Source organism: Alexandromys fortis, unplaced genomic scaffold, assembly GCF_014885135.2.
Source record: "Alexandromys fortis isolate MF-2015 unplaced genomic scaffold, M_Fortis_MF-2015_v1.1 scaffold_151, whole genome shotgun sequence".
NCBI lineage: Eukaryota > Metazoa > Chordata > Mammalia > Rodentia > Cricetidae > Alexandromys > Alexandromys fortis.
The window spans coordinates 2,855,002-2,871,069 of NW_026068043.1; the positions used below are offsets into that span (position 1 = coordinate 2,855,002).

At 41.7% G+C, this 16,068-nt stretch overlaps 1 protein-coding gene across 9 annotated transcripts in view; it reads left to right on the forward strand.

The window, feature by feature from the left end:
- The window catches only part of Auts2 (activator of transcription and developmental regulator AUTS2), a 1,106,765-nt gene that overhangs the window by 488,978 nt on the left and 601,719 nt on the right, over window positions 1-16,068 (forward strand). For all 9 annotated transcript variants that reach the window (XM_050166142.1, XM_050166146.1, XM_050166147.1 and 6 more), the window contains exon 4: window positions 6,673-6,708. In XM_050166142.1, the coding sequence (XP_050022099.1) occupies window positions 6,673-6,708 (36 nt within the window). The remainder of the gene's footprint in view (window positions 1-6,672; window positions 6,709-16,068) is intronic.

Below are 16,068 nucleotides of genomic sequence, written 5' to 3' on the forward strand. Positions count from 1 at the left end.
CTCACAATAGATCAGCCCCACTGTCTCCGTGGGTGGGTGCACCCCTCGTGGTCCTGACTTCTTTGCTCATATTTTCCCTCCTTCTGCTCCTCCTTGGGACATTGGGAGCTCAGTCCAGTGCTCCAGTGTGGGTCTCTGTCTCTATCTCCATCCATCTCCAGATGAAGGTTCTATGGTGATATGCAAGATATTAATCAGTATGGCTATAGGATAGGGTCATTTCAGGTTCTCTGTCCTCAGCTGCCCCAGGAACTAACTGGGGACATCGCCCTGGGCACCTGGGAGCACCAAATCTCTTGCCAACCCTCCTCCTGATTATGGGAAGTAGACAAGATTGCCGGGCAAAAAATGGGATCTTGGGGGAGGGTGGGGAGGGAGGTAAGGGGAGATGGGGAGAGAAAAGTGAGAAGGGGAGGTTGGGGGGAACTTGGGAAACCAGTGAGTTTTTGAGGCTTGCTTATAGAGCAGTGAGCAAAAGGTTCTGGGAGAGAGCATGGATGGCCATAGAGTTAGACACACAAGAAGGTCTAATCGTGGCATGGATGGTGACAACTTTGAGATTGCATAGACGGAGCCCCCTTCTGCAGTGTTTCTCAGCTGAAATTCTTTAGGTTTTCCCCAAGGCCAGTTGCTTAGACCACAGTTGCACAGAACTACTTGAGAGAAGCCCCTGGTGAGGTTCCCATGACTTTCCTTACATATTTTTCTGTAGAGACTCTCAACATGCCCAGCGGTGGTAATATTTGCATCTGGAGTCTATCTGAATACAGCTTTGCTGAGTGGATAGTCTTAAATAATGACCCCAATACAACGTAGTCCAAGCTTGTCTCAAATATTTGACTTTCCTCCTTGATCCTCTTAAGTCACCTTGGCTGGTTTAGTTATTCCGGTATGAGTGAGACTTAGCTTACTCAAGTTTGGTACACTTTTGCTAATTCCCACAAGAGTCTGCCTTGAGTCTCCTTACCCAAACCTACCCCCTTAATGATGGTAGCCACCTTTTTCTTATTAGAAAACACCTAGGGGGAAGGCCACCAACGTGACTCAGAGAGTAAAGGTGTTTGCTTCGAAGCCTAAGGACCCGAGTTTTTTTCCTCGAACCCACATGGTAGAAGGGAAAAGAAACAACTGAAGTTTTCCTCTGTCCTTCCCATGCAAACCATGCCACACTGAAGTCCCCACACACAACTAGATAGGCACATACAAGTAAGTACATAAATATGAAAACTTACTTAATTGCCTGGAAGAATATAGAAATTTAAAATCAACACTATTGGGTATTGTCTTGAAATTGTTGGATTGGGCATTGCCACACGTCTATTCTAAGCTTTGAAATGTTTCGCATCCCCTGTAACATGATACCGCAGGGCTTTCTGATAATGGGCAACTCCCAGCAAATGTCAAGCCATGGAAGCACTGTTTCCTAATATTATTTTTTAGCACAATTGATGTCTGTGGTTTGGAGGTCTGAGAGGCACTTATGTAATTTCTGACTTGGAAAATCATTTAAGTTTTCAAGTAATTTCAGCTAAGATTTGGGTTGGAACTCAGAATGAACACAGATAGCCAAGAAATTTTTTTCTTGTTTTTTGGGGGATGGCAAAGAGTCAGAGCTAGTGTTGATGGAGAAAGAAAAAGGTCTTACCTCAAGGGCAATGGGAAAGAGTTTATTTTGGAGTCAAACATGAATGGCCATGTCCCAGAAGAAATATTTAAGACACTGCAAGCACCGTGTTCAAGTAACACTTGAATGAAATTTTCATAGTAAAGGAATCAATAAAGTTAGGCGGGCATTGGTGGTGCACGCCTTTAATCCAAGCTCTCAGGAGGCAGAGGCAGGCGGATCTCTATGAGTTCAAGGCCAGCCTGGTCTACGAGCTAGTTTCAGGACAGGCTACAAAGTTACAGAGAAACCCTGTCTTGTAAAATAACAACAAAAAGTCATGAATTAAGATACCTTCCAAATATATTGTTGGAAATAACAAGTATACAGGTTTCAGGAAATGTGAAAAAAACTATTAGAGGACTCAGTGATAACACTCTTAGCTGTTTGTTTGGGAGAAGGTGATAGTTTGCTAACGATTCACTTTAAAGCTTTTGGCAGTAATAATTCAAGCATGAGTCTACTATGCACATAGCTCTGAGTGCTATCCCCAGCATGGAACAAACTTAATATGGGTGTCCCATGATTGGATATCCAACATTGATGAAGTAGAGGCATGAGGGGCAGGAGGCTAAGCTTTAAGAAATGTTCCAATCTGGAAATTGTTTGTCATATAAGCATGGGAACCTGGGTTTGGTTTTCCAGTGCTAAACCCATGTAGACTTGTGACTACAGTTGCGCTCACACGCATATGTGTGCATACACACATGTGTATGCATACACCCACAGTCAAGTGTGCATTCAGAAATACAGGACAAGTTTAAGGGAACTGAGATTTCTCAGTGGTTAAGAACACTTGCTACTCTGACAGGGCACCTGAGTTAAATTCCCAGTACCCACTTAGGGTAGCTCACAACTACCTGTAACTCCAGCTGCAGTAGATGCGATGCCCTCGTCTGGCCTCTGTGGGCGTATACACACCCTTACACTCACTCTTAGCCACGCACACACACACCCACACACACACCTACACATACACACAACCACACACAGAATTTTAAAATAAAACTTGATTTGAAAAAATTTTAAGGTAATCAGCCATACAATAATTTCCAGGTCAGCTTGGAATATATGAGTTCTTGTTATTTATGAATAAAAAACAAATAAACAAATGATACAATATTCATGAAACTGGTATGCTCAGTTCATTGCTAATTGTAGATAACTTTTGATGCTAAGAGTCTATGTGTTTGCCTTCCAGACTCTGAGGCTGACTCCAGTGCACCTTTCATACACAGGGGATTCCAGCATCTCTTGTTTTTCATGTCTATCTGTGTGTGTGTGTGTGTGTGTGTGTGTGTGTGTGTGTACCCATGTGTGTGGAAGCTGGGTGATAAGGCAGGGTGCTTAAATGCTTTGTTGCATTATGTTAATTCCTCAGCAGTGCAATCAAATTCATGTCGTAATTAAAGCTGTCAGTTGGAAGGCAAGCCAATCGCTGTGAAAGCACAGCATAACAAATGAACTGAAATGATTCCGCGTGTAGCTATACAATGCTTCACCAGGCATGAAATTAAATAAGTAATTTGATGTTGACATCAGAAATTGAAATGATACCCACTGTTCCCTCATTCAGTCAGACCTGCATAAACAATGGCCGGAGCAAACATGCACAACAAAGCCCTTCTTTCCACCCGCTCCCCCCAAGTAATGCACAATATATATGCAAAATGAGCATATCAGAGCTTGCTTAGACCTCAAGGATGTAATTTGCTTTGGTATACAATACGATGATGTCCGTATGGGGGTGGGAAGCTCGGTTTGGAGTGATCCTTCTTCTGGGATAAAACATTTTCGGGAAGCAGGGTGAATGAGATCAACAAATCCCCTTATATCTCTGTCATTCATCCTAAAATGAATTTGTTTCCTAGAGGCAGGACTCCAGGCTGGTAGAGACCTAACTTGGTTTCTTTCTTTACCTGCTGTAATAAGAGTTGGGGGTGCAGAAAATAGGTGACATTTTCACATGGTCAGTCACTGGTAAAAGGAGTCTGTCTCCATTACAACAGTGGGTGATTTTCTCACTCTCTCTCTCTCTCTCTCTCTCTCTCTCTCTCTCTCTCTCTCTCTCTCTCTCTCTCTCTCTGTCTCTCTCTCTCTCTCTCCCCTCCACCCCCACCCTCTTCCACCCCCTCTCGTTTGCTTATAGAATCAAGAACACAGGAAGGTTTTGTTTGTTACTCACGTTTTCCCCCTTAATTTAGATATACGTGTGTGTGTGTATGTGTGTGCACGCGTTCGCATATTTCACAGGTATACTGGTTCCCAGGAAGACCAGAAGAGGGTGTTGTACCCATTGGAGCTGGAGTTACAGGTGGTGTATGAGTCACCTGATGGTGGGTGCTGGGAACTGAACTCAGGTCCTCTGGAAGAGGTTAACCACTGAGATCGTGTTAGCCTTGCAGCAAGGTTTGTAAGTGTGGGTCACATACCTAGCATTCCGTTCATGGTGCTTTTTTCCCCCTGAACTTGTGGGAAATACCAAGATGAGGAACCGTTGCTTTAGAAATGTTGTGTGTCAAGCTGTCTTTGTTGGGTGTGGACCCAGTCGGAAAACTGTTCCGGTTTGAATGTGAAATGCCCCCCACAGCTCCAAGTGATTGAACACTTGGTTTAAGGCTGGTGGTGATGTTGGAACCTTTAGGAGGCAAAGTCCTGCTGTAGTGGAAGAGAGTTATTAAGGGCAGGCCATGGTGTTGTTTAGGTCCCTCGTACTTCCTGTCTTCTCTCAGCTTCATGACTGATGATGCAGTGTGATGAGCCACTTCTTTTTCCTGTGGCGGGGAGTGGGTTCAAGACAAGCTTACTCTGTGTAACAGCTCTGGCTGTACTGGAACTCTAGACCAGGCTCTCCTCATACTCTCAGAGATCTGCCTGTCTCTGTCTCCTGAGTGCTGGGATTAATGATGTGTACCACTGCAGTCCAGCCCATGAGAAGCAATGCCTGGCTCCTGCTGCCATGCCTTCTTTGCTGTAATAAACTTTAGCCTCAAAGTTTATCCAGACTTGCCCTCCCTTCTTTAATTCAATTTTTTTTTGAAAATCATCAAAGCATGAAAAATCAACTCAGCTGGGCAGTGGTAGCTAATCCAAGTACTTGCAAGGTAGTGACAGGCGGATCTCTGTGAGTTTGAGGCCAGCCTAGTCTACGGAGGGAGTTCCAGGACAGCGAAGTCTACATATTAAAACTCTGCCTCAAAAAACAATAAATAAATAAGTTGAGTAACTCAAATACCTTCCCAGTTCACAGCCAGCAGAAATCATGTCTGCTGTTAAGAAGTGTTGATGTTGCCTTCTGTGTCAAATAATACACACACACACACACACACACACACACACACACATTCTTTCAAGCAATATTTTTGGTGTAAGACATGATATGGAGGTACATGGCTCCTTGTGCCTGTTTAAAGAGTAGGAGATCGGATATGTAAATGGAACAGCTCAAGTTAGTGATTTTTTTTTTAATTCTGTGGGAGATTGGGCCTCTCCATAGAGGTGATTGCCCCCCTAAGGCAAAGCTGATAAGGCCACAATGGAAAGACTGATTGCCATCGGCTTATTTTCATTTTGAACTTATTTTGTGTCTCCCTTGATTGTAAAGGGGATGACAAAAATTAAATAATTCGTTAAGACAAGTTTTCAAGAGAACATATACACCAAAAAGTTCCAGACTTGCTCTGTAGTTTCATTGGTAGAGTACTTGGCCTAGTGTGCATGAGAACCTGGGTTCCATCTCCAGCATTGTTTAAACCAGGCTTGGTAGTGTACTCCTGTTGTCCCTGCATTCAGGGAATGAAAGCAGGAGGATCAACGGTGTCCTCAGCTACAGGGAGTTGAAGGCCAGCCTAGACTACATGGAGACTTTGTCTAAAACCCCAGGTAGAGGACTGGGCAAAATAGTTTAGTTGGTTGAATGGTTGCCTAGCATACATAGAATTCTGCATTTGAGCACTAACATTACATAATTGAGTGTAGTGGTATTCTGTCCCACAGGAATTGAGGGTAAGCCTAGACTACATGAGAGCCTGTCTCAAAAGAGCAGGGCAGGGTGGGGACTAGAGAGATGATACATTGGTTAAGATCACTCATTCCTTTTGTAGAGGATACAAATTCAGTTCCCAGCATTCACATCAGGAAGCTCACAGCTGCCTATAATTCCAGTTCTAGAGTTTCCAATATCGTTTGGCCTCTTCAGAGCACCTGCACACACATTGTACGCATAAACTAATATAGGCATACATATATACATATAGATCATAATAAATACAAGCAGCTTCCATGTTCATACTTTTCCTCCCCCCTCCAAGTATATGATATCCTTAGTTTTGCTCAGAGTTATTGATTTTTAGTGGTTTAGTGTGTCAGAGCTGTGGCAGTCTGAATTGGTAATATTGAGACAAAAACTGCTTCCCTCTGACCATGGATTCTCTGCATTTTAGTCAACTAATTATGTTTACAAAATGTCTAATTTTTGTACAGTGCCAAGTGTGTACTAACCAAAGCCTTCAGGGAATAAACTGACAAGTAGGTCATATACCAAAAAGTCATCCAAACCCATTGGGCTTTTCATTTTCATGTCAGTCTGGACTTTTTCCCCTTTTCTGCCTCTCTGCGGCCGCAAAACCAAATAGCTTGAGACCCAGGCCTTGAATGTCAGGAAGTCAGGGAGGCAGGCTGCCATGTGCCTGTTTAGTCTCAGTGCAGGGCGAAATGCCATCATTAATTCATTACCCAGCTGCCTGTCAAATAAATTGGCAATTACGTCCACCGCAGAAGCTCAGAATCCAGTAAATAGCACGTTAGCATCTCTGAGTTGTTGAGAGATATAAAGGGGGAAATTAAGCAACACATTCTGTGTATCAGTAGCAGATGACGAGGGGCCTCACGCCCGTGCATGTGATGTCTGGATGAAAAGCTCACAAAGGGCTGGTAATGAGCTGTGTGGATGGGAGGATGTTAAAAATCGCTACTGACTTCCCCACTCTGTCTTTGTGCTTTCTTTGCAGAGTTCAGCTCCTTCCAGCTTGGGAACAGGCTACTTCGTAAGTTCATCTCCTCCTCCACCTGCGCGCCTCGTGTTGCCATCGGTCCCCTTCTGTAACAAATCCTCATTACAGTGTGAACAAAACACGGTCAGGGGTTCCCTCTCCTTCCTCATGAGCACACATATTTCTGCCCTTTCATTGAGAGTTATCTTATTTCTCAAAGGTTTATCCTGTTGGGCCCTAAGGATCAGGAGGCAATTGCCTAGCTGGGGTACTTAGCATGTTTGGCAAATTTGGGGAAACATGATTGCTCTTGCCAGCCCAATTCCATAATTAATGGAAATCAGGTTACATATGAAGTTACCTTCTTTGAAGAGCTTCTATGTACACAGTGACTTGACTTGTATTTCTGTTCTTACATTTGCGGGTGTTTCCCTCACACTCTGGTTGGTATCCCCTATCAAGCTTATATGACAGCAGTTACCATACTTACAGTTTGCCCTTAGGGGAGGGGAGGGGACGGAGTAAACATATTTCTGGGCTATCACACTATCTTTCATTAAAAGACAGAGAAAATGGTTGCTTCATTAAATTTTTACAACAAAATTATCCTTTGTGGATTCAGTATTCCTTTTCAAGATATCAGTGAGGAAGAATTGGAAGCCAGCATTATTTACACAAGATAACATAGCAGTGTTACAGTTTTTTGCAGTATTTACAGGAACTTAATTGTGCTTGGAAGGGACACTTGATCCTAGAAGACCCAAGACTGAACACATCCTATGAAACATGGTCACTAACTACTAATTCAGGGCAGCTACTTTTAACTTTGTCCTCTTAAGATGCTCACCCCTCTTCTGCTGACTCATTTTTCTCAATGGATTTCTGTAAACTTTTGTAAATCAGCATTGTTTCCATGAATGTTGAGTCTTTCCTAAGTTTCACCAAAAAGTACCCACCCACACATCTTAGTCTTAATCTATCATCCAAGGCGAATGATAAGGACGGCTCTGGACTCTCATCATACAGTTAGCACAGTTAGCATCCAGGGCCTAAATATTCATGCTTACAGAAGGAGCAGGATGCTCTCAGCGTCTTGCTTCAGCAGTTGAAAGAACAGACGTGGTCCCATCTGCCATCTCTTCACACCAGTCTGGGTGTGGGTTGAGATGTTGGAAGTAAAATCTGGAAGCTGTTGTGCCTGTCCTCCATGCATGGGCTCTATTCTCACCCCACCTCCTTTTCAGAAATAAAGCCCAAACCACTACCTTTGCCATGTTCAGTTATAGCCTGAACAGTCTTTTGTTAATTTTTTTTAATTGGCATTATAACTGTACTGAAAGAAGAATGTTGTCTAAAGAATGGACATTTGTTTTGTTTTTTACTTCCTTAGTTCTATGAATACTTAGCTTTATTTTCTAATGATAATCTGATAACTAACAAATCCTTAATTAGGATTTGAGATTTTTTTTAATGCTGAAACAACTTTGCTTAACTTTAAAAATTCTTCATTTTGCTAAAATTGCTTTGGTAAAATCTACTTACTCTGCTTATCTCAAGAACTGTCGTGTTATTAGCGTACATGGAGAAGATGCGTACCAGATGTCTGTTCCGCTCTCAGCTATGATAAAAACCCCCCTCCCAGAATGTGTTTCCAATACTGCATTGTTCTGTTATCACCCTGCAAAATCCTAGGTGGAGTTGCCAGGCCCGCATCAAACCCTGGCTCTGTTTCAAGTGTCATTCCAACATTATCACATGTAATACTCAATACCAGGGACTAAGGTCCATGTTGGTGAGTTTCATGCTTTTAAATAATGTATCTGCAACTTCTGTACTTGCTTCCCCCCCAAACATACTGTTACCTTGTACTTAGTGGTCTGTGTATCAGAATGGCTCTCACTCAGTACGGAAGACTCAGGCTCAGTATTAGGTTGAGTCCCATACTAAATTTTTTTCTTTTCTCATTAATCTGCTTCAACAACTTTTTGATATGTGGATGGGGGAAATCACTACAGATGAACTAATTCTTATCATTGAAACATAAATTGTTGGGTGTGGAAAGGCTAAAGTCCCTCACCTTTGGGGCTTACCAAATCAGAAGTGCTTATTTAAACACTTTCCCACGGCTCAAGTATCCTCCTCACTCTAGAAACTAGTTATCTCCCATGTACTGTAGTACAGATTTTAGTAAACAAAGGTGGAAAACCTTTGGTTTTGTTTGTTCATAATCCATGCATCATGAAGTCTGTATTTGTGTGCATGTGGTGTGTGTGTGTGTGTGTGTGTGTGTGTGTGTGTGTGTGTGTATCTGTACCTGCGCTTGCTCACTCTTGGACTAGTCCGGCTCATTGTACTCGTCTCCAGTTCTTTGACTCTGCCTGTTCTGTTCTGCTGAAGGCTTTTAAAGAAGCCTTTGTTTTTGATCTGGTTTTATTTGTTTATGTCTCCCTGGTTTTGTGTTCCAAAGATGTCTTCTTAGGTCTGTCAGTTTTCCAGTCTATGCAAAAGCAGAAGATTTTGGAGATGGGAACAGCAGTGAAGAGCACTATTTACATAAGCATATTGCAAAGAATTCTTAAAGTAGACAAAATAGAGAAGGTTTGGAACAAACTTTGCACGTTTGGGGGAGGCTTTGAATACTGTGAGTGTTATACACACACACATACACACACATACACTCACGCACACTCTGTCTCTCTTTCATTGCATACGCATCCACTGCTCAGCTCATATTCTAAATATAAATGAAATTATAGGCAACTTGGAATCAATTTGCTGGGTTTTTCTTTCCTTTTTGGCAAGCAATCTGAAACTTGTTGGAGTATGTGTAGGGTTTTCTTTTTTTTTGTTTTTGATTTTTTTAAACGTCAACTCAGTGAATACATTTTCTGTTTGATTTAAACATTTCTGGCTATCTTTCCGTCTGAAACATATACTTGAAATTTTACTCTGAGTAGCATGTAATGAAGTACCTAGTAGCAGAATGACCTGTGCGACTGGTTGTGTGACCTTGGGCAGGGTGGTTGATATCTTTGTTTCTCCCTCACCACCCACCTAATAGAGTTGTGAGTCTTACACCAAATGACATAATTAATGTACACTGAATATGAGCTAGGTTTTTTTTCCCCTAAAAATTTTAAAATTGTTTTTAAAAATTTTTTGTTGTTGAATATGTGCACAGTAGTGCTGGTTCCATAGAGCCCAGAAGAGGGAGTCAGATCTCCTGGAGCTTGAATTACAGGTGGTGTGAACTCCTGATATAGGTTTTAGAAACTGAGCTTGTATCCTCTGCACAGGAAGTATGCACTTTGAAACCACTGAGGGCCTCTAAGTGTCTCTGTTCTTCACACAGCTCATGAGTAGATAAACTTTATGTCAAACTGTGCAATATTGTATTGGCAGAGGGCACTGCTAAAAATTAATAACATGAAAGTATATTTTGCCATTTGCGTCCATGTTGTATAACCAGTAATTTCCCTTCCTGGAGCTTTCACGTGGGCGTGGGATTCTGTTTTTGCTTGGCTGTATCTCACTCTGTGTGAACTTCAGGCACAGATGCTTTTCTTTGTCATCCTGGTGCCTGCCCCCCACCCCACCCCATGGGGGATTTAAAGCTCATCATGAACATTTAGCATGCCTATGTTTTGGGCTTGGCAGTTAAGGAAGGTCTTTTCAGTAATTCCACTCATAAGAAATTGGTTGCAGGGTGTGTTACCTACCCTGTGACACCAAAAAAAAAAAAAAAAAAAAAAAAAGTGGTTGGGAGGAGTGACCAGAGTTGGGAGAAAGACAACACTCCATCAGATTGGTCTGTCATTGAATCTGGATTTCACTGATTGGTTAGGCTGGCTGTCTGCTAAGTTCCAAGGGATCCTCCTGTCTCTGCTTTCCCATCAAGGCTGGTTTTTCTTTATGGGTGATGGATCTGAACTCAGGGCCTCATGTTTCATCTTTCCAGTCCCTGAAGTGGTATAAGTTGGAGCCCTGTAATCAAGTCTGTAATTAGGTGATTAACTTCTTTGGCTGAGCCCATATGCTCCTGTGAAAGGGACTCTTAGACCAGGGTGAACCATCCTTCCTGCTCCCCTGAGATCCTCCTTCCAGTTACTTCTTTTAAAATTCAAGCTTACTAGTTGTCACACTTTAATTTCTCTAGGAAACCAGTGTGCTGATAGCCTATGATTCACACTGTGGGAAAGGGGTTTGAATAACATTATACTTCCTAAGATGGAGTGTGTGTAATTACTGTTGTTCTGCACATTACTTAACTTTCAGAGATTGTTCTGTGATCAGGTACAAAGTGCAACATGGTGTCCTGTGCCTTTCTTCCAAAGGGGAAAGTTCTTTGTCTCCTTCTTAGGTTTTTAACTACAAACCCTTGAAAAATCCCATGACCATTTATTATAATTTGTGTACTTTTTTGTAATTTAAAATATTTTCATTAGAAATGTATTATTGAATATATTTATATTTTTGATTGTTATTTTAATTGTTTTACTAAAATCATTTTGTTCCACCCTTCAAACCCTTCCATATTTCACTCCTTCCACTCCCTCTTAAAATCATGGCCTCCTTTTATTTAATTATTATTGTGTTTTTATTTATAAACAAGCAAATCAAACCATTTAGTTTTGCTCTCATATAACACACACACACACACACACACACACACACACACGTTTTAGGTCTGTCCACTTGGTTTTGGGTTTCAAAGTAAGGAGTTATCCCTGGAGAAGATTTTAATTCTCATTCTCTTTCCCTCTCTCTGCCCTCAGCAATTTTTAATTGTTTGTAGGTTTTCATTCATAGGTGTGGATCACATCCCCATCCCAGGTAACCATATTTTTGAACTATACTTTTAAAAATCCTTCTAGGGATATGATAAGCTAGCTTAGCAGGAAAAAGTACCTGCTACCAAACTTGATGACCTGAGTTTAATCCCTAGGATACACATGGTGGAAAGGAGACGACTGACTCCAGGAAGTTGTTCTGTGACCTCAGCACATATGTTTCCGGGTCATTCTAGATCCCATCAGCTTGATCCATGTTAACTCTCACACTATCTGCAAAGTTTCTTGGCAGTGGATGTTATCAGATCTATTAAGAGCTCACATACTTTTAATGAATATGGGGAGATGGCCTCCTCTGCCATGTTTCTCAAAAATGCGAAGGAGGAAAGGAATCATCAAAGAGGAAATGGAAATAACAAGCCATCCCAGAAGAAACTCACCAACAGGGCCTTAGGTTGTGGTAGTTCATGCCAATGACGGGTGCCACAAAGGACCAGTGCTTAATGTTGGCCCTGTTGGCCTTCCCATGCTGCAGAGGGCACCATGAGATCCTGGGTACTGACTTTCAGCACCAGCTTTCTATTGATGGGCCTCATAGTGAAAGTACGTATCCTTTAATTAATTATTAATGCATATTTCATTTTTTTTCCAAACTAAATTTTGCTCATGTGGAGATGTGTATCCACAGAGAAACTCACGCATTCGCTTCTCCTATTCCATAGCTAGATGATTCAGTAAGAACTTTAGTGCAGAGGGCTGACAGTCCCAGAATGACTAGGTAGGTCATGGCATCGAAAATTGAAAATGAGATTTCATTTTAACCTGTATATTTTTTTTGACAGGTTTTGAAAATGAAGCCCTTAAGTTAGTAGCTGTCCGTGTCACATAAATGTTATATAAGTTGATGTGAACTATATACCAGAGAGTCACAGGCTATGAACACAAACACACACACACACACACCACAGACACACAATTCAGGTACTCATCAGTCAGAATCTTTCAGATCAAAGGACATCACTTTGCTTAACTGCTTTAAATATATATTTCTTTAAAAATGTATTTACCACCCCCGCAGTTGTAAATTAGATGCTCCCCTACCCATTCATGAAAATCTTAGATTTCGGTGAAACAATGAGAGTATTGTGAATGAGGTTAGAGAGCCCGATTAGGGCTTGTTAAAGGGGAGGGGTGCCGAGCTCACTCCAAGTGCCATGTTTTCCTGTCATCAGCGTCACTGTAAACCGGAGTCATTGGAAGCTCTGATAGTTGGAGGCTCTTCACTGACTCCCAGTGCTTGCCTTCAGAAGACAAACATTTAGAATGCATTTTGCTCATGTCGAAGTGTTTATCCATTTAAAATAGCAGTGTCGTTTTATGAAAAGCACCTTAGTGGCATGCTGTTAGATACAGCACAGTTAATAAACTGTCAGGTCCTAGACACATATGCTCTGATAAACCAGCCATCACCCAAGGACTGGAGCTATAAATTTCTTCTAACAAACCTTAATTTGCTTAGCAGACTAATAAATGATTTCTGATTTTCCTTTAGTAATTAGCTCCACTAATAGTCATGTTTAAAGTCACCTTTTTCATACTACACTTAATGGCTCTACTGTAACCCATGAAGAGGAAAAAACAAAATCAAATAAAAGCCATCGCCAGCTCCCCTTGTGACCGGTAATAAATCATGGTGATTTGGGGATGTTGGGTGTTTTCAAGTAGGTGACAACTGCACATCAGAGCTTATAAACTGTCACCTCCAAGCTTGCTTGGCATGTGTTGTAAAGCAGAATGACCTCAGCTCAAACAGCTGCCGTGTAGGGCCGGCCTCAGAACTTTAAGGAGCACTTAAAAACGCAGCAAGGCTCAGCAGCCCTGGTTCCTGCTGCACACTCCATATTTCCTGTGTGCATCACAGCTCATAAACTCTTATCAGGACTGTGCACAGTGTACTACTGAAGGAAATCAGAAACACATGAATAGTGTTCCTGGGGTACCTCAGGATTCACCTAAGTTTTGATATGCAGATCTCCCGCCACAATTATTGATTTCCATTTTCTAATAAAGATGAATTCTATTTCAAATGGTGTGTGTATGCGTGAGGTGGGTGGTTACATGCACGTGAGTGCAGTTGCCTGAAGAGGCCAGAAGGGATAAGCCGGAGTCAGGCAGCACCTGATGGTGGGTGTTGGGAACTGAATTCAGGTCCTCTGCAGTAGGACTAAGTGTTCTTAACCACCAAGCCATCCCTCTCTAGACCCTTTATTCCCATTTCAATCCCCCAAATGACAGTATTTTTGTATTTCTTGGGGTCTTCCAGTAGGTATAATACTTCTAAAATGCATGGCATTGCTAAGGGAAAATTAGGGCTGTGCACTGTGCTGACAATCATTGGACGTTAACATCTCAGCCCTAAACACAAGAAGAAAAGGTATTTTGTTCTGTTAGCATATTTATTTTATTTATTTATTGTATACGTGCATTTTATTGAGACACTATCCCAAGCTGGCTTACAACTTGTTGTGGAGCTGGGGATGATCTTGAATTTCTACTTTTACCCCTTCTAACCTCCAAAGTTCTAGGATTAAAGATGTGTGCACCACCCAACCTTGTTTATGTGGTGCTGGGCATCAAACCTAGGCCTTCGTGCATGCTAGGTAAGCACTCTGCCAACTCACATGCACCCCCAGCCTCCACCTCTTATTTAAAGAAATTTTGAAATATTTGTTTAAGAACTTTGCAACACCACTGTATTGTTTTCCTCACATGAGGACTTTCTAGAAGTAACTGTTTATAACATTAAGCAGTTGAAGAACCTCATGAAAAAGCGGAATCCTATGTTCCACACGTGCACAGGCATCAAGCAGGCACAGGTCATTATGTGAACTGTCAGCCTTACACTTTCCAGAGTCATACACACCTGCTACTTTGGTTCCTATAGTTTTATAGTCAGAGACATGTTCTGGTCACAGGGGTTTCAGAAGTCACCCTGACCTCTAGCCCATTGGTGACTGAGAAAGCTGAGTTCTAGTGCTAAAGAAATGGCCAGTGGTTATGAACACTTGGTACTCTTGCCAACCCTGGAATTCTGCTTCTGTCTGTCTGGTTAGATGAATTGCAGCCACCTGTAATTCTGGCTTTGTGGGATTCAACCCCCTTCTTCTGCTCTCTGATGTCACCTGCTTGCATATGGACAGGCAGGCAGGCAGACAGACAGACAGACACATACACGCACACACAATTAAATTTTATTGGTATAATAACCATCCTGATCAAAAGCATCACTAAAAGGTAAGGGTTTGTTTTATCTTAGAATTTGTAGTCCATTACTGAAGGAAGCCAAGGCAGGAAGGAAACCAAGGGAGGACAGGACTTTGGAAGCAGGAGCTGAAGAACAGGCTATGGAGAGCTGCTGCTTATTGGCTTGCTCCTCATGACTTGTCCATTCTGCTTTCTTACAGAACCCAGGACACCTGCTCACATGTAGCACCACCCACAGTGGCTTGGGCCCTTTGACATTAATCATAAATCTAGAAAATGCCCTATAAACCTGCCCACAAGCAGTCTGATACTCTAGTTTGTATCACATTGGCAAGTAAATAAATAAGCAACTAGAACTTACACATAGATATGAATGGAAATCTTCATTAAAATGGTAGATATTGTGAGGGTAATCTGAGAACTGAGATGCAATGAGATTTTACTTGTAATAAGCTGTTTTTTTTTGACAAATGAAATCCATGATTTAATACCTGGATAGTCTATGTATGCAATTTTTGTTTAAGTGGTAGATAATTATTTAAATGCTTTTTATTTCTGATTCTGTTCATCAGGCTTTATACATTCAAACTTGATTTTTTTTTCAGTCAAATCAGTGTTAGTTCATTTAGTCTTTATAATTATTTTCAAGCTTTTTGTGTAAGTGGTGTGTATTTCTCCATTAGTGTTTAATGGTGTGTGTGCACCATGCGGCTAGTTGTCTCCTTTTACCTTTGCATGATTTCTTGGGAGAGATAACATCAGGCTCATTCAGCAATATTGTTTCCTGCTGAGCCCGCTCACCAGCTCTGCTTTAAAACAACGCAAACACAATTGTTGGGGGAGGGTGGGAGTGTGAGCACGTGCCTGTGTGTTCCTTTGCAGGCACACTCAGAGAACAACTGTGTGAATTATGTCCTTCCACCTGTATGTGGCTTTTAGGGGACAGAACTCAAGCTGTGAATCATCTTCTGGCTACCTGTACTTGACTAGCTGAGCCATCCCACTTGTTCTTTTTCTCTTCTTTTTTATTATTTATTATTTGGCAATGATGGTATATGGTGATCCTGTTGAACTTGTCCATATTGGGCTTCATGGTCTAAGTTGATGAGGATTACTTACCAGGTCTCATTACAGATGGTTGTCAGCCACCATGTGGTTGCTGGGAATTGAACTTGGGACTTTTCGAAGAGCAGGCAGTGCTCTTAACTGCTGAGCCACCTCTCCTACGTTAGTAGAAATGTACTTTCCATTTGCTTGCATCTTTTGATTTCCAACCTCTATCCTGGTCTGGTTCTATAGCATGGGTAAAATTGTCAGCATGAGTGAATACTAAAGCATGACCTCATTGGTTATATATATA